This window comes from Carcharodon carcharias, chromosome 33 (assembly GCF_017639515.1).
Source record: "Carcharodon carcharias isolate sCarCar2 chromosome 33, sCarCar2.pri, whole genome shotgun sequence".
NCBI lineage: Eukaryota > Metazoa > Chordata > Chondrichthyes > Lamniformes > Lamnidae > Carcharodon > Carcharodon carcharias.
The window spans coordinates 7,562,710-7,584,909 of record NC_054499.1 but is presented as its reverse complement, the minus strand read 5'-3'; the positions used below and the strand labels follow the sequence as shown (position 1 = coordinate 7,584,909).

Genomic DNA, 22,200 nt, shown 5'->3' with positions numbered 1-22,200 from the left:
AATCTTTGGTGGTAAGTCAGCTTTTCGTAAGTACATGAAGGTCTGGGAGGTGATAGGGCTGTCGGGGGGGAGTATTGTGTTTGAATCTTGGCTGACTGTACCTCCATCCTCCAATCCAATGGGGAGCTCAAGCCTAGATTAGTTATAAATACAGGTGTAAAATAGTGATTCGCTTTTAAAACATATACCCATACGTTAGCACTCATTCAGCAATGGCTTTACATGGCTTTGGGCAGAGCAGGAATTGACTCACATATTGTGTGCTTATTCTGGGTTAGTTTTGGCCCCTAGAACATCCTGATTTTAACCATTCCACCATTGATGGCTGTGCTTTTGGTTCTCAAGACCTACAGCTCTGGAATTCCCCCCTCTAAACCTCTCTCTGTCACTCTGCCCCTTTAAGAGGCTGTTTAAAACCTCCCTCTTTGACTGAGCTGTCTCTAGTCTCTCCTTGCGTAGCATAGTGACAAATTCTGTTTGAAGCGCACTGCCGCTTTACAGGCGACATATAAATGCAATGTGTCGGGACTGTCGATGGGGGGGATCCTGGTGTAAATAGGCTTGTGTTATGAATGTATGGGGAAGAGAGAAGAGGAAAGCCATAATTGGTTTACACAATTCCTCACTGGTGAATAAGCAAAATGTATTATCCAGAGAAGCTGGAGGCAGTTGGGGTGTGTGACGTTGTTAGGAATGAGCAGCTATAATGACATTTTAAGTACACGTACAAAGGCACAGACACCAGAGTTCCTTGTGCGGGGGAGGTAGGTGTGGTTTGGTGTAGATTTGCAGAGACTGGGATAAACTAGATGATATACTTCTATTCTCCTGAAGAAGTCCCAGGTATCTGAGTTATTATTTTTCATGTTACTTACACACAATGTGTAAGCCTTGATTTAGCAAAGAAGGGTGTTGGTAAAATTGACCTTGTGAAGTGCTTCAGGATGCATTATTAGTTGAAGGTGCTATATAAATACAAACTATTTTTGTTATGACAGTATTCTATCACACCTCCACAGAAAGGGATATATGGCAATATCTCATTTAAACCGGGCAGGATTTCCCCTATCTCTCTCGGAATAGGTCAATGTGCTTGAGGCCGTGGTGGGGTTGGAACAAAGGGCCTTCCTCGGCGGACTCTGCATTTCTACTCTCCCGCCAGGCAGAATGTTCAACACAGAAACAGAAAATGCCGGAAAAACTCAACAGGTCGGACAGCATCCATGGAGAGAAAGACAGAGTTAACGTTTAGAGTCCGTGTGACTCTTCGGAGCTAAAGAGAAGTAGAAATGTGATGAATGTGGTCTCGCCTACATTGGAGAGACCAAGCGCAGACTGGGTGACCGCTTTGCAGAACACCTTCGGTCTGTCTGCAAGCATGACCCAGACCTCCCTGTCGCTTGCCATTTTAACACTCCACCCTGCTCTCATGCCCACATGTCCATTCTTGGCCTGCTGCATTGTTCCAGTGAAGCTCAAGGCAAACTGGAGGAACAGCACCTCAACTTCTGACTAGGCACTTTACAGCCTTCCGGACTGAATATTGAGTTCAACAACTTTAGATCATGAACTCTCTCCTCCATCCCCACCCCCTTTCTCACCCCACTTTTTCAATATTTATTTTTATTGTTTATTTTTTATTCACTTATTTTTATTGATTTTCATTTTTATTCATTCATTGTTTTATCTGAAACTTTTATCCTATTTTCTATCTTTTTTCCCACCACTGTCCCCTCCCCCCACCCCACCCCAACTAGGGCCACCTTTCACTTGTTCATGTTGATCTTTCCAGAGTGCTTACCCTTCTCCTGCTAGTATCACATTCTGCTTTCTTACCATAATGCCACCATCAGCACCTCCTTTAGTCTGTATCACTATCAATAACACCTCTTTGTTCTTTTGTTTATGACATCTTTGTCAATCTCTCCTCTGCCTCCATCTATCGCTGGCCTTCTATCCAGTTTCACCCACTCCACTCCCCCCTTAAACAGTATAAATTTCATCTCATTTCTACTTCTCCTTAACTCTGAAGAAGAGCCAAATGGACTTGAAACGTCAACTCTGTTTCTCTCTCCACAGTTGCTGTTTGACCTGCTGAATTTTTCCAGCATTTTCTGTTTTTGTTTCAGGCTTCCAGCATCTGCAGTATTTTGCTTTCATCTTAGGCAGAATGTTCACTCGCTCTCCGGTTCTGAGGGGAGCTTCTGGCTCCCAGTCAGGGTCAGAGTGGAAGGAGGTTGGATTCACAGGCAAATGGAAGTCAACCCCAAAGCCCCTGCCCAATTGCCCCCTTCACCCCTCACCAATCATGGCGTGCGACACTCACCTTCTCGAGTTTGACTTCAAGCTCTGTTACCTCGGTCTCTACCCCTTCAATTGAAGCTCTGCAAGAGAGACAGACTTGGTTAAACATTGAATAGAATGATTCTTCTGAATATAAACCCTGTTCTCCATCCTGCACCACACGTTGTGTCAACTCTCAGGAAAGTGCATAGAATCATGAAGGCGTACAGCACAGACGGAGGGTATTCATCCCACCGTGTCTATGTGGGTCTTTGCTCCAGCAAAGCTGAACAAACAGTGTCCCCAAAGGTATCCCCATAACCAATGTAATTTCTACTCTGGAGGGCCAATCACAGACTGACAACATTTCACACTAGTGCAGGGCAACTCAGGAGAGTGTTCCGCTCCTCGGCACTCTTACCACCCAGGCTCCACAGAAGGAAATGTTAAGAAAAATCTCCTTAATTATTTGTCCAGCAGCCCTCAGGCATCCGTTTAACACCAAATGTTGAGCTGAATAGCTTGTGCTATTTTATTTTCCCAAGTTCTAGTCTCAGCTTCTGTCTGATCTGTTAAGCCGATTTCCATCATACTTATTCCCTATCATTTTAAAACATAATATATTATGATCACTATTGATCATTGAATGCTCCACCTTGTCTTTCTAGCCACTTCACAGCAGGGGTCTGGAACAGGCAGATTCCTTTACCTTCAAATTGAACAGGGTGCTGATTTCAGGGCTGTCTACACACCAGGGTGATCAATACGTCGGCCGATTTGGCGTAGGAGCTCACACCCAGGAACCGATTCACCTGTTTTATGTGAAAACAAAATGGGCAAAACCCATACCAGTTTCTACCCCAACTTGTATGTCCAAACTTGCTGAATGTGTAACTCCCAGCGTCTGTGCCACCATGTGAACTGAATTTGACATCTTGCTCTACAAAGGGAGGGGGGAGGAATTTCTGGACCGTGTTGTTCCGAACGTAAGCACACCCCGGGGGTAAACACATGTTCAGTACAAAGAGGCTGTGACTGCTAGGGAACTGGGTAGCAGCAATTCAGGAGGAGTTGAGAGGAGGTCCCACAGTCACCGGAGTTCCTGCAGCATGTACAGGACTCCTTTCTCACCCAATTTGTAAAAAAACCAAAAAGGGAAGATTGCTATTGGATCTGGGAATGGAGAATGAATCAGAGCAGATAAGAGAAGGAGGGGAACATCTAGTCAATAGTGAACATAATATATTATGCTTTAAAATGATAGGGAAGGACATAACTATGATGGAAATCGGCTTAACAGATTGGACAGAAGCTGGTTTTACAGGGCTGAGAATAGAACTTGGGAAAATAAAATGGACAACAATATTGCAAAACAATGATGTAGAACAACAATGGGAAAGATTTAAAACATTGTTCAACAGAGTGCAGGAAAAATAAATTCCACTAAAAGGAAAGTGCAAACTAAATACTAGTGGAACTCCATGGATGTATTAAGATAAAGGGGAGGTGGTGGTGGGGTAGTGTTACTGTTATTGTTACTGGACTAGTACTCCAGAGGCCCAGAGTAGTGCTCTGGGGACCTGGGTTCAAATCCCATCATGGCAGAGGGTGAAATTTGAATTCAATTAAAAAAAAATCAGGAATTATAGTCTAATGGTGACCATGAAACTATTGTTGCAAAAACCCATCTGTTCACTAATCTCCTTCAGGGAAGGAAATCTGCTGTCCTTATCTGGTCTGACCTATATGCAACTCCAGATGGATTCTAAAATGACCTCGCAAGGTCAGTTCAAGGCAGGTAGGGATGGGCAACAAATGCTGGCCTTGCCAGAGATGCCCACATTCCACAAAAGAATAAACGTGCAGAATAGGCAAATAATTGGCAACTGAATTTAAAAACAGACAAAAGTGTGGTTGCATGTTTTAGTTGGGAGGTTACAGAAGATGCAAGTCTAAATGGGGTAGAGAAACTAAAGGATCTCAGAGTACAAATACGTCATTTACTAACTGTTACACCACAGGCCAGCTAAACCATTTAAAAATGGCAAGCCAAATACTAGACTTTATTTATGGAGGGATAGAATTGAAAAGTAGGGAGGTTATACTAAACCTCTATCAGGCCTTGGTTAAACCACACCGAGTACTACGTGCAGTTCTGATCACCATATTATGAAAAGGATATAGAGGCACTGGAGGAGGTGTAGAGGACTGACAAGGATGATGTCAGAAATGTGTGGGCGTACAGATCAGCAAAGGATTGACAGACTGGGTCTCTTCTTCAAAATAGAGTGGTGATCTGATTGAGGTCTTTAACACGACAAAAGGTTTTGATTGAACGGATCCAGGCAGCACGGTTCCTCTTTAGGAGAAGGGTAGAACCAGAGGTCATCGATGCGAGGGAGTCACTCATGAATCCAATTGGGAATTCAGGAGAAACGTCTTTGCCCAGGGAGTGGTGAGAATGTGGAACTCGCTACCGCAGGGAGTGGGGTTTATTAGTGGGGCAGGGAGGATATGCATAAAAGGCCTAGGAAGCTGAAGTGAACAATATAGATGCACTTAAGGGGAAAAACATATGAGGGAGAAAAGAGTGGAGGTTGGTAGATTTACATGAGGAAAGGTCGGAGGAGGCTCGAGCAGAAGATAAAGACCAGCATGGATTCTGTTTCTGCCCTCTATATGTGATCCAACGTAGTTTAAGTATTCAGACAGTTTTCCCTTGGACGATGCCACCTCTACTCCAACCACGTTCCTGCTCCAACAACCCCTCTGCGTAAAAGCATTCCCCCCAGAGTTTCAGCTTATTACAGCCTCAGGAAAGGGCATCAGTTAGCCCCACGGTGGATCTTAGTTGATCAACCTTCTCCCTTGCTTCCTGTAGGAAAACGGAGACAAGGTCCAGCCGGTGGAAATTGGATTCCCGAATCTTGGCTCGTGTTGGAAACAAGTGTCGCTGAGTCTTGACGGGCGGAAACTGATTGATGTTTCATGGTATTTGTATCCCTGAGGTAGCTCAGTTTCTGTGCAGACACATTAATTTATTTTGGCATCTTGAGCGCCCTTTTCCAAGACTTTCTCCTGGTGTGATTCCTTTTGTGATTGATAAAGGGTGGAGGATGTGCTTCCACAGGTGCTGCACTATTTCACTATGGGCAAGCTTATCAGGTGCTAGCAAAAGCAGGCATGATATAACTTGTAATTTGATGAGGCTAAATACTGTACGGCCTGTTTCCAAGTGCTTAAATCACTAAGGACGCAGTGCGAACTTAATTTAACTTAATTTAATTCCCATTTCACCTATTTTTGAAGAGGTACAATCATCAAACATTGAATAAACAAACATGGCCTCGCAGGCCTGAGGTGTGCAAGAGGTCAAAGGGTGATTTCTAGCCTATCAGAAACTCTCTCACATTTTCACCTCTAATCGAAGGCAGAGCCAGTCGCGATCTTGAGCCAATTACTCAATGAATTAAGGTGGTGTCCATTGCTGCTGACAAATTTGTTCCTTAGGGGGCTCTTCACCGGCTGCTTTTAAAGGCCCCTCTTGGAGAATGAGAAGAAAGTTATCTGTTCCCTGGGCTGATTTCTGAGCCCCAACGCTTGTGGGTTGTCACCACTTCCTATGTGTTTTTATCGTTCCCTGCCATCAATCAACCAAGCATTGCTAGTTTCCTGTTCTCACAACCGTTGCCTAGCGATGCATCATGATATTGTACGGGTAGGCCTCACAGCATACGTTAGACTGACTGTATTGGCTGGATTTTTCAAATGTGGCGACGCTCCGACATAGATCCTTTGAGCTGCGCTGCTACCTCGTTTGAAAAGTTGGAATCTATAGACATGTAAACAGCTCTCACAAGTGGGTATTTTCTGTCCTGGGACCACTCAGGCAGGACCTCCCAGCACCTCTCAGTTCTGCTTTTAATACGCAGAATCCCAACAAGTGAATCTTGAAAGGGAACAAGCTTCACACAACATAGAGGAAGCTGAATATTGTATCTAACCGCGTGCTGTACCTGTCCTGGGAGTGTTTGATGGGGACAGTGTAGAGGGAGCTTTACTCTGTATCTAACCCCGTGCTGTACCTGTCCTGGGAGTGTTTGATGGGAACAGTGTAGAGGGAGCTTTACTCTGTATCTAACCCCGTGCTGTACCTGTCCTGGGAGTGTTTGATGGGGACTGTGTAGAGGGAGATTTACTCTGTATCTAACCTCGTGCTGTACCTGTCCTGGGAGTGTTTGATGGGGACAGTGTAGAGGGAGCTTTACTCTGTATCTAACCCCGTGCTGTACCTGTCCTGGGAGTGTTTGATGGGGACAGTGTAGAGGGAGCTTTACTCTGTATCTAACCCCGTGCTGTACCTGTCCTGGGAGTGTTTGATGGGGACAGTGTAGAGGGAGATTTACTCTGTATCTAAACCGGTGCTGTACCTGTCCTGGGAGTGTTTGATGGGGACAGTGTAGAGGGAGATTTACTCTGTATCTAACCTCGTGCTGTACCTGTCCTGGGAGTGTTTGATGGGGTCTGTGTAGAGGGAGATTTACTCTGTACCTAACCCCGTGCTGTACCTGTCCTGGGAGTGTTTGATGGGGACAGTGTAGAGGGAGATTTACTCTGTATCTAACCCCGTGCTGAACCTGTCCTGGGAGTGTTTGATGGGGACAGTGTAGAGGGAGCTTTACTCTGTATCTAACCCCGTGCTGTACCTATCCTGGGAGTGTTTGATGGGGACTGTGTAGAGGGAGCATTACTCTGTATCTAACCCCGTGCTGTACCTGTCCTGGGAGTGTTTGATGGGGACAGTGTAGAGGGAGATTTACTCTGTATCTAACCCCGTGCTGTACCTGTCCTGGGAGTGTTTGATGGGGACAGTGTAGAGGGAGATTTACTCTGTATCTAATTCCTTTTTATTCCTATGATGGGAGTGATTGTGATGTTGAGACCAGAGATAAAAATAGAAACATACGAAATAGCAGCAGGAATAGGCCATTCAGCCCCTCGAGTCATGTTTGGCCATTCGATCCCATCATAGTTGATTTGATTGTAGCCTTAACTCAACTTTCCTGTCTACACCCCATAAACCTCGACTTCCTTATCGATCAAAAATCTGTCTAACTCTGCCTTGAAGATATTCAGTGACTGAGCCTGCACTGCTCGCTGGGATAGAGTACTCCAAAGATGAACAACTCTCTGGGAGTAGAAATTCCACATCTCAGTCTTAAATGGGAGGCCCAAAACCATGTCTCCTATTGCTTGAATTCTCCATGAGGGGCATCATCCGCTCAGCACCTACTCTGTCAAGCCCCCTTAGAATTGTAATAAGATTATTTAATGTTTCAATCAGGTCATCTCTCATTCTTCTAAACTCCAAGGAGTACAGGCCCAACCTGCTCAACCTCTCCTCATAAAACAATCCCTTTATTCCAGGAATCTCTGAACTGCCTCCAATGCAAGTAAATCCCTCCTTAAATCTCACCAATGCCCGGTACAGTTGTAGCAAGACTTTCACACTTTTATATTCCTCTGCCAACTTTGCAATAAAGGCCAATGTTTCATTTGCCTTCTTAATTACTTCTTGTTAAACTTTGTTGACACTTGAGTCCCTCTGTATTGCAGCATTCTGCAGTCTCTGCCCTTTTAAATCATGTTCTGCTTTTCTATTCTTCCGACCGCCCACATTATACTCCATCTGCCAAATTTTTCCCACTCACTTAACTCATCTATATCCCTTTTTAGACTCTTTGTCTCCTCCTCACAACTTGCTTTCCTACCTCTCTTTGTATCATCACCAAATTTGGCTACAGTACACTCTGTCCCTTCATTCAAGTCATTTTATAGGCTGTAAATAGTTGAGGCCCCAGCACAAATTCACTTAGCACCCCACTAGCTAGTTTGTCAACATGAAAATGACTCACTTATCCCTACTCTCTGTTTCCTGTCAGTAAGCTAATCCTCTATCATACAAGTATATTACCCCCCACAAAACCATGAGCTCTCATCTTGTCTCGGTCACCTTTTTGAATGCCTCTAGAAATCCAAGTATACCACATCTACTGGTTCCCCTTTATCTACCCTGCCTACATCCTCAAAGAGCTCAAATTTGCCCATTCATAAAACCGTGTTGACTTTGATTTTCTGGTATTATTCCCTTAATAATAGATTCCAGCATTTTCTTTAGGTTATAATTCCCTGTCTTCTGCCTCCCTCCTTTCTTACAGATACAGTTCTCCAATCCACAGGGACCTTTCCAGAATCTCAGGAATTTTGGAAGTTTACAGCCAATGCATCTGCTATCTCTGCAGCCACTTTGTTAAGACTCTAGGATGCAGGCCACCAGGGGACTTGTCAAGCTTCGGTCGCATTAGTTTTATTTCATTCATTCATGGGGGGTGGGAGGCTAGGCCTACATTTATTGCCCTTGCGAGCTGAGTGGCTTGCTGGGGCCATTTAAGAGTCAATCACATTGCTGTGGGTCTGGAGTCACGTGTAGACCAGACCAGGGTAAGGACAGCAGATTTCCTTCCCTGAAGGGTATTAGTGAACCAGACGGGCCTTTACAATAATCAACAATGGCTTCGTGCTCATCATCGGACTTGGTAATTGCAGATTAAACCGAACTGAATTCAAATCTCACCATCTGCAGTGGTGGGATTCGAACCCTGGTCCCCAGAGCATTAACTGGATTACTCATCCAGTGGCTGCTTCCTCCCTCCCTTTTGCTTCTTGACTTTCCACTATTCTTTGGATGCTTTCTATGTCCCGCGCTGTGGAGGCTGATACGAAACACTGTTCAAAACATATGAAGAATCAGTTGTGGAAAATACAAAAAATTGATACAGGGAAAGAGAGAGAGAGGCAGGCCCCTCCTTAGAAACAGACTTCAGCAATGTCTGCTCAGGATCATGACGAATGTGAATTGTAATTAGGACGAAATTAGCATTTTGAAAACCACAAGTAAAATGGGGCCTTGATGGCAGGAAATTAAATGCAGAGTGACTGTCTTAGCGTCAGTTCAGACACGCTCCGGGTGAGTCTGGGCCTGTAACTATCACTCAGTGCTCTGGATCAGTGCTGTACAGAGGAGCTGAGAAACACAAGCGAGAAACAGCCCAAATTCCACCTCCGCTTCAGCGCTGGGTTCTCTGATCTCAGCCGAGCAACCAGTTTCAGAAAAATAAGCCGAGGTTCCCGCTGTCCAGTGATTGCCACCTGCAAGGGGCTGAACGTGTGGGTAATGGCGGGTTAGTCCCAGTCCTTTCACTCTGGGCCTGCACTCCGACTCCTACAACCTCATTGTGTCAAGCTTCTACATGAAACAATGTTGGAGCACCCAGCTCCCACAAACTGGTCCTGATTGACGAAGCAACCAATGACTTAACACAAATTCACCGAATCACGGTCCACTCAGTAACCTCCTAATCTCTACTAGCCCCTTGGCGAGGAAGGGCCCTTCCACTGCCTTGTGGGGGCTGGGCCCAAACCCATGTCCTGTACGACTGGGCTCTTCCCCCCGCACAGTGGGACTGGACCCTTCCCCCCACCCTGTGGGACTGGACCCTTCCCCCGGCCTGTGGGACTGGACCCTTCCCCCGGCCTGTGGGACTGGACCCTTCCCCCCGGCCTGTGGGACTGGACCCTTCCCCCCGGCCTGTGGGACTGGGCCCTTCCCCCTGCCCTGTGGGACTGGGCCTTCCCCCCGGCCTGTGGGACTGGGCCTTCCCCCCTGGCCCGGTGGGACTGGGCCTTCCCCCCTGGCCCGGTGGGACTGGGCCTTCCCCCCGGCCTGTGGGACTGGACCCTTCCCCCCGGCCTGTGGGACTGGGCCCTTCCCCCCGGCCTGTGGGACTGGGCCTTCCCCCTGCCCTGTGGGACTGGGCCTTCCCCCCGGCCTGTGGGACTGGGCCTTCCCCCCTGGCCCGGTGGGACTGGGCCTTCCCCCCGGCCTGTGGGACTGGGCCTTCCCCCCGGCCTGTGGGACTGGGCCCTTCCCCCTGCCCTGTGGGACTGGGCCTTCCCCCCGGCCTGTGGGACTGGGCCTTCCCCCTGCCCTGTGGGACTGGGCCTTCCCCCCGGCCTGTGGGACTGGGCCTTCCCCCTGCCCTGTGGGACTGGGCCTTCCCCCCGGCCTGTGGGACTGGGCCTTCCCCCCGGCCTGTGGGACTGGGCCCTTCCCCCTGCCCTGTGGGACTGGGCCTTCCCCCCTGGCCCGGTGGGACTGGGCCTTCCCCCCGCCCTGTGGGACTGGGCCTTCCCCCCCGGCCTGTGGGACCGGGCCTTCCCCCCGGCCTGTGGGACTGGGCCTTCCCCCCCGGCCAGTGGGACTGGGCCTTCCCCCCGGCCTGTGGGACTGGGCCTTCCCCCCCGGCCTGTGGGACTGGGCCTTCCCCCCGGCCTGTGGGACTGGGCCTTCCCCCCGGCCTGTGGGACTGGGCCTTCCCCCCTGGCCCGGTGGGACTGGGCCTTCCCCCCGGCCTGTGGGACTGGACCCTTCCCCCCGCACAGTGGGACTGGGCCCTTCCCCCTGCCCTGTGGGACTGGGCCTTCCCCCCGGCCTGTGGGACTGACCCTTCCCCCCGGCCTGTGGGACTGACCCTTCCCCCCGGCCTGTGGGACTGGGCCTTCCCCCCGTCCTGTGGGACTGGGCCTTCCCCCCGGCCTGTGGGACTGGGCCTTCCCCCCGGCCTGTGGGACTGGGCCTTCCCCCCGGCCTGTGGGACTGGGCCTTCCCCCCGGCCTGTGGGACTGGGCCTTCCCCCCGGCCTGTGGGACTGGGCCTTCCCCCCGGCCTGTGGGACTGGGCCCTTCCCCCTGCCCTGTGGGACTGGACCTTCCCCCCGGCCTGTGGGACTGGGCCTTCCCCCCTGGCCTGTGGGACTGGGCCTTCCCCCCGACCTGTGGGACTGGGCCTTCCCCCCGGCCTGTGGGACTGGGCCTTCCCCCCTGGCCCGGTGGGACTGGGCCTTCCCCCCTGGCCCGGTGGGACTGGGCCTTCCCCCCTGGCCCGGTGGGACTGGGCCTTCCCCCCGGCCCGGTGGGACTGGGCCTTCCCCCCTGGCCCGGTGGGACTGGGCCTTCCCCCCTGGCCCGGTGGGACTGGGCCTTCCCCCCTGGCCCGGTGGGACAGGCCCCTTCCCCCCGGCCTGTGGGACTGGGCCTTCCCCCCGGCCTGTGGGACTGGGCCTTCCCCCCTGGCCCGGTGGGACTGGGCCTTCCCCCCTGGCCCGGTGGGACTGGGCCTTCCCCCCGGCCTGTGGGACTGGGCCTTCCCCCCGGCCTGTGGGACTGGGCCTTCCCCCCGGCCTGTGGGACTGGGCCTTCCCCCCGGCCTGTGGGACTGGGCCTTCCCCCCTGGCCCGGTGGGACTGGGCCTTCCCCCCTGGCCCGGTGGGACTGGGCCTTCCCCCCGGCCTGTGGGACTGGGCCTTCCCCCCGGCCTGTGGGACTGGGCCTTCCCCCCTGGCCCTGTGGGACTGGGCCTTCCCCCCGGCCTGTGGGACTGGGCCTTCCCCCCTGGCCCGGTGGGACTGGGCCTTCCCCCCTGGCCCGGTGGGACTGGGCCTTCCCCCCGGCCTGTGGGACTGGGCCTTCCCCCCGGCCTGTGGGACTGGGCCTTCCCCCCTGGCCCGGTGGGACTGGGCCTTCCCCCCGGCCTGTGGGACTGGGCCTTCCCCCCTGGCCCGGTGGGACTAGGCCTTCCCCCCTGGCCCGGTGGGACTGGGCCTTCCCCCCCCCTGCCCTGTGGGACAGGCCCCTTCCCCCCCCCCGCCCTGTGGGACTGGGCCTTCCCCCCTGGCCCGGTGGGACTGGGCCTTCCCCCCTGGCCCGGTGGGACTGGGCCTTCCCCCCTGGCCCGGTGGGACTGGGCCTTCCCCCCTGGCCCGGTGGGACTGGGCCTTCCCCCCTGGCCCGGTGGGACTGGGCCTTCCCCCCTGGCCCGGTGGGACTGGGCCTTCCCCCCTGGCCCGGTGGGACAGGCCCCTTCCCCCCGGCCTGTGGGACTGGGCCTTCCCCCCGGCCTGTGGGACTGGGCCTTCCCCCCTGGCCCGGTGGGACTGGGCCTTCCCCCCTGGCCCGGTGGGACTGGGCCTTCCCCCCGGCCTGTGGGACTGGGCCTTCCCCCCGGCCTGTGGGACTGGGCCTTCCCCCCGGCCTGTGGGACTGGGCCTTCCCCCCGGCCTGTGGGACTGGGCCTTCCCCCCTGGCCCGGTGGGACTGGGCCTTCCCCCCTGGCCCGGTGGGACTGGGCCTTCCCCCCGGCCTGTGGGACTGGGCCTTCCCCCCGGCCTGTGGGACTGGGCCTTCCCCCCTGGCCCTGTGGGACTGGGCCTTCCCCCCGGCCTGTGGGACTGGGCCTTCCCCCCTGGCCCGGTGGGACTGGGCCTTCCCCCCTGGCCCGGTGGGACTGGGCCTTCCCCCCGGCCTGTGGGACTGGGCCTTCCCCCCGGCCTGTGGGACTGGGCCTTCCCCCCTGGCCCGGTGGGACTGGGCCTTCCCCCCGGCCTGTGGGACTGGGCCTTCCCCCCTGGCCCGGTGGGACTAGGCCTTCCCCCCTGGCCCGGTGGGACTAGGCCTTCCCCCCTGGCCCGGTGGGACTGGGCCTTCCCCCCCCCTGCCCTGTGGGACAGGCCCCTTCCCCCCCCCCGCCCTGTGGGACTGGGCCTTCCCCCCTGGCCCGGTGGGACTGGGCCCTTCCCCCCGGCCTGTGGGACTGGGCCTTCCCCCCTGGCCCGGTGGGACTGGGCCTTCCCCCCGCCCTGTGGGACAGGCCCCTTCCCCCCCCCCCGCCCTGTGGGACTAGGCCCCTTCCCCCCGGCCCGGTGGGAGTGGGTTCCTCCAGCACTGAGCACATAATCCGTTTCCTGACATCGTGTTGATTGAAGGATAAATATCGGCTCGGGACACAGAATCACAGAAGGTTATGGAGCAGAAGGAGGCCATTTGGCCCATCCTGTCTGCACCGGCTCTTCGAACGAGCTTCATGACTTAGCGCCATTCTCCTACTTCTTCCCCCTTCCCCTGCACATTGTTTCTATTTAAATAATAATCCAACGTCCTCTTGAAAGCCTCCATTGAACCTGCCTCCACCGGACGTCCAGGCCGCGCACTCCGGGCTTGAACCGCTCGCTGTGTGGAAAAGTTTTTTGCTCCCATCACACTTGCTTCTCGCTTCCCTGCTTCTTCTCTGCAGTGGCTCATCCTGGGCTCTCTCGCAAACACCTGAGGTGGGTGGTCTCTCTCTTCACATCTCATTCAAAAAAGGTGAGACCCGCAACAGTGCAGGGCCCCCTCGGCGCTGCACTGAGGGTGTCCAACGCAGAGCGTGTGGCTAGGCGATCGGAGAGGAACTGGAACCCGTAACTTGCAGACTCAGGAGGGGGAGATCGCTACCCGTGGAGGCGCAGCTACCTCAGGGAAGCGATGGTCCTGGTTTCCATCCATTGGATGTTAAAAACCCGAAGCTGAGCGTTAAGAGAGGCGGAGGTCATTCTTGGGGAGGAATGGGAGACGGACCGACTGTCGTGCAGCGATGAACATCCACTGCGCCTGCATTAGTGCAAACAGGCACAGCTCCCACAGATTTGGTCAGGGTGCATAAAGGCAGCCTGTGGTTTTTCGACAGAAGTTCAGCAGTGCTGCATGCAACATCCTGTGACTGAATCCACATGAAGTCAACAGTACGGCTCCCAGCTGACTGCGAGCCACCACAGTCCACAGTCGGCGCACAGCACTCTGTGGCCGGATTTCGGCCAGGCTGAGAGGCCTTTGGCCAGGCCAATGTCGCTCCGCCCTGCTTTAGTTGATCCCACTGGCACCCCCTTCCTTCTTCTCTCCACTTCCTGGGGTCCTGCGCAGCTGCCGGCTGCCTGAGTGGCCGTGGGCCGAGGGCCGCTCAAATGGCGAGCTGCTCGACTGTGACGTGAATCGCAGCCGAGGCCAGACCTGTTCTCCCCCACACCGCTTCCTTTCAGCAAGGGTTGTCAGCTGGCGTTCTTCCCTCCCCTCCCTTCTCCACGAGTGCCTGCCTACCTCTGCGGTATCTCGGCCGGGCTCCCAAACCAGGGACTGAACCTGGGACCTTCCAGGCTGCAGAGTTGCCAACTCTCCAGGGATATCCCGGAGGATCCAGGGATTAAAGGTTAACCTCCGGCACCCTCCGCTGCCAGACAAATGGGGAGGAAAATCACAGGGCCTTTAAAGGAATGCTTGCCCGCCATTTCTTTGAACCCTTTTAGCTTTTTTGGTCATACAAGTGCTAGAGTTTGGGGAAGAATGTGGTTTGTCTAAAAGCCATCTCAGTCAAGAAGAGTCTGTTCGTTTTCCCAATTGACTAAGGGGAGGCAGGGGATCCATGACGATGAATGTCAGGTGACTGGCGGCAGGAGGATGGGGTTGAGACTGTGGGGGGGGATGGGGGCAGGATGTCACCTGATTAGACCTCCAGGAATACAACTGGCCAGGGTTGGCAACTCAGTTACATTAGGCACAAAATTGATTCAGCCAGATATTTGGCTGCAGAGGCTGCGGTTTGCCTGTTCAGATTGAGGTGGCTAAAATACAATATTCATCTCACCACCTCATCCGAATGGTTATGGTACCAGTGCCCAGGCCTCCAGCCCTGACCTCCTCTTCTCCACGCTGCTGCTCTGCACACAGCAGGAGGGGCCAGCAGTGTTGCTGCACACCTACGAGGTACTGGCGGCCTGCTTTTCCTTAAAGGCAGGCTGTTTCTTAAAGGCACCGTGAAACGAAAGATTGCTGCAATGGGAATTCTTGCAGACGGGACACTGGGGTATATAGAGGGATCCAGATCCATGGAGGCAGCGCTGGAGGCATCAGTGGTGCAGGTGGGTAGGAGGAGGTAGGTCAGGGGGTCAGGTGGTCTTGCAGGGACCAACCCTCGGAAGGGAGTGGGACCAGGTGCCCAGGGGGGTTACGTCCTGGAGTCTGAACCTTAAAACCTGTCAGCGGTGCCAGAAGGAGCTCAATGACCTTACGCGAGAGGTCAAGGTCTGTGACTGAACCGTCACCCTGATATCTCCGGCTTACCACAGCTTTCTCACTGCTCAGTGCACCATACCCCATCACTCAGCCAGCAGCGCTCCCTGCACTCAGGGTTCACACTTACCGCCCATTCAGAAACCCCGCACACACCTACCAAGCACAGTCAGCCTCACATCTGCCTTTCACAGCTATCCACAGGCCTTATTGAGCAACACCAGCCAAACGCACAGCTACACAATCACTGCCCTCCGGCCCTGCCTCCTGTAGACAGAGGGTGGGACACAGAAGGAGGGAGCAGAGCAGAAGTGGGGGGGGGACGGGGGGGGAACGCGGATGCCTGTATCGCCTGGACCCCCGGGGAAAGGAGATGGCCCCTTGCATCATGGGGCAGGCAGCATTGATACCTCTGGGAAAATGGATAACTTCCCAGCGCACCCTCATCCTGCTGCTGGGCGTCCCCATGGACCTCTTGCTTTTCACCCCACCCCCCCCTCTGCCCCAAACAACCCTCCCCCCCTGAGTCCCTCTGTGCCGACTTCGCTGCAGCCCCCAACGGTGGGGGGTGGTGGGGGTGGTGGGGGTGGTGGTGGTGGGGGGGGGGGAAGCGGGGGGGGGTGGGGGTGGGAAGATGGGCAGCAATTGCCCAGCAGCACTGAAGAGACCCCTCCTGACCCCCGACCCCTCACCTGATCCGACCCTGGCAGCCACCAGCTCAGATACTGGCACTGCCCGTACACTGAGGGCCGGAACAGGAGTTGGGATAAGCACATGTTAAGACATCAGGTTGCAGGGTCACTGCAGAGCGAGGCAGCAGGCAAGTCTTGCCGGTTTTGAAGGAAAGCGCTTACTGGGCATGCGCACTGCCATTCTCTGGCCTCTCCCGTCAACGTCAATAAGCTTGGAGGGGTCCTGCTTCAGATCGACAGAGGGACAGGGTGTGCAGCTCCCCCCTCCCCCCACACCCCCCTCCGCAGCCTCTCTACACCACACACGCTGCAGATCCAGAGACATAGTCACACCTTTGTGTGTGGGCAGGTCACTTAACCCTCTGCCATCCCTGAGGCAAAACTCTCTGACCAAAACACCTCCGAAAACTCTCGGGGGGTGGGGCACCTTCAGGCATTTGCGAATAGAGAACGTTCCAGAAGTTTGACTGACCTGCAATCAGGGTTTGCCTGGTCCTTTAAGTAGCATCACCGCAGGGGCCATTGTGTTGCTTCAGGCCTCTGACGTTGGCCGATGCCAACTGTGGCTTTATGAGAGTCGGTATTGCCCCATTAGGAGGTGTGACATCCTATTAGCTGTGAAGCTGTGAGGTGCCAGGATAGTGACAATGCGGAGTGTTCAGGCACACTTGGAGCAGCACAGAGCAAATACATTGCTCGCCCATTAACACATTACTAAATAGGCAGATTTAAAGCAGCTTCACTTACACCACACTTTAGTTAGGCTGCAATTGTAGTATTGAACATGACTATTCGATGCCTGTTTATAGACGGGTATTAAAAGCAGAGAGAGGGAGAGAGAGAGTACAGTGTGGGTTCACCAAGATAATGCAGGTTTTGGAAACTCTAATTAGAAGAGAGAGTTACTAAGAATCAATGAATGATACAGTTGCAGAATGAGGCCATTCCACCTTTCTTGCCTGTGCTAGCCCTTTGAAAGAGCCATCCAATCAGTCCCAGTCCTTCTGCTCAATCCCCCATTGGCCCTGCAATTTTTTTCCATTAGGTATTTATCCAGTTCCCTTTGGAGTTTTTGGAACAGATTTCACTGCAGAAGGGAGGAGCCAAAAGGAAATGTAACAGCAGATTTGAAGATAATAATTTGGTAGAGTGAATAAGGAAAAATGTATTCGATAGGCTTAGGAAATCACATCATCAATAGCAAGTTGCCAATAAGAGAGGTTAGGAAGAATGTGTTTACACAAAGAGCTTGGTAAGTAGATCAATATTTCAAACACAGAGCTATGGAGAGAGAGAGCTGGGCAGTAGGATTAACTTTACATTGAAACAGAGCTTTGAGGAGAGAGCAGTCCAATAGGATTAGTTTTAGATTAATACAGGGCTATGGAGAGAGAGTGGGGCAGTGGGATTAGTTTGGGATTGATAAAGGGCTATGGGGAGTGAGTGGGGCAGTGGGATTAGTTTGGGGATTGATACCGGGCTATGGGGAGAGAGTGGGGCAGTGGGATTAGTTTGGGATTGATAAAGGGCTATGGGGAGAGAATAGGGCAGTGGGATTAGTTTGGGGATTGATACAGGGCTATGGGGAGAGAATAGGGCAGTGGGATTAGTTTGGGGATTGATACAGGGCTATGGGGAGAGAATAGGGCAGTGGGATTAGTTTGGGATTGTTACAGGGCTATGGGGAGAGAGTGGGGCAGTGAGGTTAGTTTAGGATTGATATAGGGCTATGGGGAGAGAGTGGGACAGTGGGATTAGTTTGGGATTGATACAGGGCTATGGGGAGAGAGTGGGGCAGTGAGGTTAGTTTAGGATTGATATAGGGCTATGGGGAGAGAGTGGGGCAGTGGGATTAGTTTGGGATTGATACAGGGCTATGGGGAGAGAATGGGGCAGTGGGATTAGTTTGGGATTGATACAGGGCTATGGGGAGAGAGAGCGGGGCAGTGGGATTAGTTTGGGGATTGATACAGGGCTATGGGGAGAGAGCAGCACAATATGTATCTCTTAACCAGTGTCGCCAGAACAGATTTATCTGTTGTTACTGGGAACTTGGAGGGGATTCAGCACAAGTTCACCACAATAATAGCGACACTGAAGGAGTTAAATTATCAGGATAGGTTTCATCAAGTCAATTTGTATTTTCTTGCCAATGAGAGCTGTAATGTTGGAGGTGTTCATAATATTAAAAAGACTGGAAAGGGAACAGAATAAGAAACTAATTCCTCTGGTGGGCAATTCCAAACCAAGGTCATTTTAATCGCAATGGGATTAATTGACGTCAAAGCGCAGTGCAAATCTAGAACTCTCTCGCTGCTGCTCAGTTCGAGTGTTCAGGACTACGATTGGTAGATTTTTGTTTGGGTAAGAGTAGCGTCATAGAATAATACAGTACAGAAGAAGGCCATTCAGCCCATTGCACCGGTGCTGGCTCTTTGGTGGAGCTATTACAGTTAATTCACTCGGCCCGTTATTTCTCCATGTATTTTATCCCTTCTAGTATTTCAGTCACTATTGAATCTGCTTGCTTCACTCTTCCTAGCAGTACATCCCAGATCGTCAGAGCTCACTGAACAATGTTTCCTCAAGACACCTCTGCTCTTTTTCCAATCGCCTTAAATGTGTGTCCTCTGGTTACTGACCTTCCTGTCACGGTAAAAAGTGGTTTAAAAAGGGTTAGCCTAACTTGCATACATACGAATTTAGGAATGAGGAGCAGGAATAGGCCACTCGGCCCATCGAGTCTGCTCCGCCATTCAATAAGATCGTGGCTGATCTGATTGTGACCGCAACTCCACATTCCGGCCTACCCACCCACCTAACTCCACATTCCGGCCTACCCACCCCGTGCCCCTCCCCTGCCCCCCCCCCCCACCAATAACCTTTCACACCCTCCGCCTCCCCCTTGCTTATCAAGGACTCATCTAGTTCCGCCTTCAAAATATTCAAAGGCCGGGATTTTCCGGCCCTGTCCTCTGCCGGAAACTTCTGGTCCAGCCGAAAGTTCGTGGACTTCTGTCTGGCCCGCCGCAGACCCCCGCCGCGGGTCCCACCATAGTGGGCCGCAAAATCCCGACCTAAGACCCTGCTTCCGCCGCCTTTGGAGGAAGAGAACTCCAAAGATACACTACCCTCTGAGGGAAAAAGCTTCTCCTCATCTCTCTCTTAAATGGACGACCCCTCATTTTTAAACAGTGACCCCCTAGTTGTAGATTCTCCCACACGAGGAAACACCCTCTCCACATCCACCCTGTCAACACCCCTCAGGATCTTATATGTTTCAATCAAGTCACCTCTCACTCTTCTAGACTCCAGCGGATACAAGCCTAACCTGTCCGACCTTTCCCCATAAGATAACCTGCCACTTACAACCCTTAACCTCTTCACCTTTGTCCTCTATTCTCCTATTTTAATAAAACTGAGGATCTCATATTTATTTATTTTTTTAAGAACAGCCTTCTCCTGCCACCTTCATTCAAAACATCACCTGGCCTCCAAGATCCTGTGGCCCCTTTAATATTGTACCGTTTAGTCTGTATGGCCTCGTCTTTACTCTTCCTACCAGAGTGAACCCTCCCACCTGCTACGTGTCCTCCTACAGTCCATTATCATCCACCTCACTGTTTACTACACTCAAGAATATCACGGGAGATGGAGCAGAGGTGAGTGAATGGAGCGGTTATACAGATCAGCCGCGACCTATTTGAATGGCAAAATAGGTCCGAGGTACTGAATGACCTCCTGCTGTCCCATCAATTCAATTCAACGTGTTTATCCGACCTTGTTCCCAGTTCCTGCCGAAAGGGGATAACCAAATTGATGTCAATTGGTTTACGTGGAGGGGGTCTGTTCATCTGTCCGCTGCTTCGTTAGCTGTGTGCCCAGGATATTCCAGCATTGAAGGCATCACAGTGCCCCCCCGCCCTGCTCAGGGTAAACCCCCAGCGTACCCACCCCACCACTTCCCTGCTCTTCTTCAAATCTTCGCCTTCAGGTCCGTTTCCTCTTGCTGAGCAATGTCTACAATGTTGTGCCAGAAACCTCCACTGGAAGCAACAGCATGTTGGCAACCAGGCTTCGTTGTTAATTATGGGGCAAAACAGCCAAAAAGTCTCAGTATTTTCCAAGGTGACCGGCCAGCAGTCTTGTCAGGAGAGTTCCCCTAGAGGTGTTGCATGGCTTGCTGACGTCCACATTTAGAGCCACTGTCCTCTTGCGAGGGTTATCTGCCTTTTCCAACATCCCAGACCAGTTGTACTTAGAGGCCTTATGTCCCCAGGCGGAGCTGATAATACCCTCGTTTCATTCAGCTCGCCAGCTGAGGCAAGGTACCAGGATGTGCCCCGCTGGTGTCCATTACCAGCTGCTTGGAGGCATAAGTGAGGGCACTGTGGAACACCAAAGAATATTAGCCATGTTCAAAACTGGAGTGCATGGTGGGGGCGCTGGCAATGACTCTCAGGTGGAACCTGAAGTCAAAGTCTCACCTGAAAGATGGCACCCACGTCAGCGCAGCACTCCCTCGGCACTGCACCGGGAGTGCCCGCCTGGACTCTTGTGCTCAAGTCTCTGGAGGGGGCCTTGAGCCCAGAACCTGTTGACTCAGAGACCAACCAACAGAGCCACAGTCGACAGTCCTGAGGAGCTGAGAGAGTGCGGGAGCTGATTTAAGATCCTGACATAGTGTGAGCTAAAGTAGAAGCTTCTGCAGTGGCGAGGAGGAGTGTGCAGGGTGATATATTTGGAGTGTAGGCAGAGAAAGAGAGGAGAGTTCATAGTAGTGCTGACTGGGGGAAGACTGATCATAAATGGAAAGTTGAAAAAATAACAAGCTTGCATTTTTATAGCGCCTTTCACTACATAGGAATACCTTAAAGTGCTTCACAACCAACAAAGCACTTTTGAAATGTAGATGCTGATCTAAAATGTCAGCAATCGGAACATGCTGATGTGATAATGAATGGACAACCTGGTTCTAGTCGAGGGGTCAATATTGGCTCTAGGCAGTGGGACGAATTCCCCTCCTCTTCTTCCAATAGTGCCAAGGCATCACTTTACAGCCACCTGAGAGAGCAGGCGAGGACTTGCATTCACATCTCATCTCAAAGACTGGCACTTCTGGTGATACAGCATGCTGGGGGTGGGGGGGGCAGGTTGGTGGTTGGGGTGGGGGGGGGGGTGGTGGGTAGGGGGGCGAGGAGGCAAGTGGGCTGGGGTGGAAGGGTTTTGTGTGGGAGGGAGGTCACCAACCGTGTGATCTCTATCAGACATGCTAATCACAATTTAGGCCAATTCTGTGACACTTCTGTCACTTCCTTCAAGCAGAGGCAGTGCGATGTAGAGTGTGTGACAACCAAACAAATAGGCCGAGATTTGTGCTATTCACCATGTAGCGGGAGGCACTACCTGCTCGACAAAGTACTGCAAACTCGTCTTGTTAAAACTTAGCTTCCGGATCCTTTAAAGGGCTAGCAAAGGCAAAGTGGGCTGAATGACCTCCTTCTAGGCTGTGTTATCCTGTGAGGTCAGAGGATCGATGACTGAGATGTTCTTAACTTCCTTTCCTGCGATGTTCTGAACTTCGTCACCCCAAAGCAAACAGAGTTTTTTCCCCCAAAGAGTTAGTTTCAAAACAAGACCCTCCGCAAGGCAAGGCAGGCTTGAAATGTTTGGCTTAAATTTTGTTAAAATAATTTCGGAGCAGGGAGAAAGAAAGAACCTTAAAAGCAAGAAAAGAGGAGCAGGGCAGAGAACAGAGAAGGTGCTTGAGGTTGTGACATTCATCTCCTGAATTGTCCGCCTTGTAACCCGAGGCTTTAACGTGACTCGGTCCTACCTGAACTTTAGCGAGTCTTTCAGACATTCTTCAAAGTCCACAGCGATGGTCATCTTGGCCAGCCACAGAGGGGACAAAGGAGCAGATGGCGGAGGTCGTTGTCTCTAATGGTACATCTTATCCAGAGAGAGGTTACAGAGAGCGGCTCTGAAGCGGTTGATCAATTTCTTGCAAGAGGAAGGGTGGTGTGGGCGGAGCAGAGCTGGTGACCACATCCTGGAAATACGGAATCAAATTCGTAAGTCGACAGAAAGAAATTTCAGACGGAACAAAGAGAGAGCCATCTGCTGAGCCCAACTCGGAGATCAGCCGCTGAGTGTGGAGCTCACTGCAGGAGGGTCAGGCCAGTCAGAATCCTTCCCAGAACTCATCCAAGTGGAAAGAGACCAGGAC

The 22,200-nt window shown here is 52.5% G+C and overlaps 1 protein-coding gene across 1 annotated transcript in view; it reads right to left on the bottom strand.

Moving 5' to 3' along the window:
- acap1 (ArfGAP with coiled-coil, ankyrin repeat and PH domains 1) overlaps positions 1-21,972 on the bottom strand; it is a 107,270-nt gene extending 85,298 nt beyond the window's left edge. Inside the window, exons 1-2 of the mRNA XM_041179064.1 lie at positions 21,808-21,972; positions 2,327-2,384 (exon numbers count right to left, since the gene is read on the bottom strand). Coding sequence (XP_041034998.1) covers positions 2,327-2,384; positions 21,808-21,860 — 111 coding nt within the window. The 5' untranslated portion in view covers positions 21,861-21,972. The remainder of the gene's footprint in view (positions 1-2,326; positions 2,385-21,807) is intronic.
- Between the last annotated feature and the right edge of the window lie 228 nt (positions 21,973-22,200).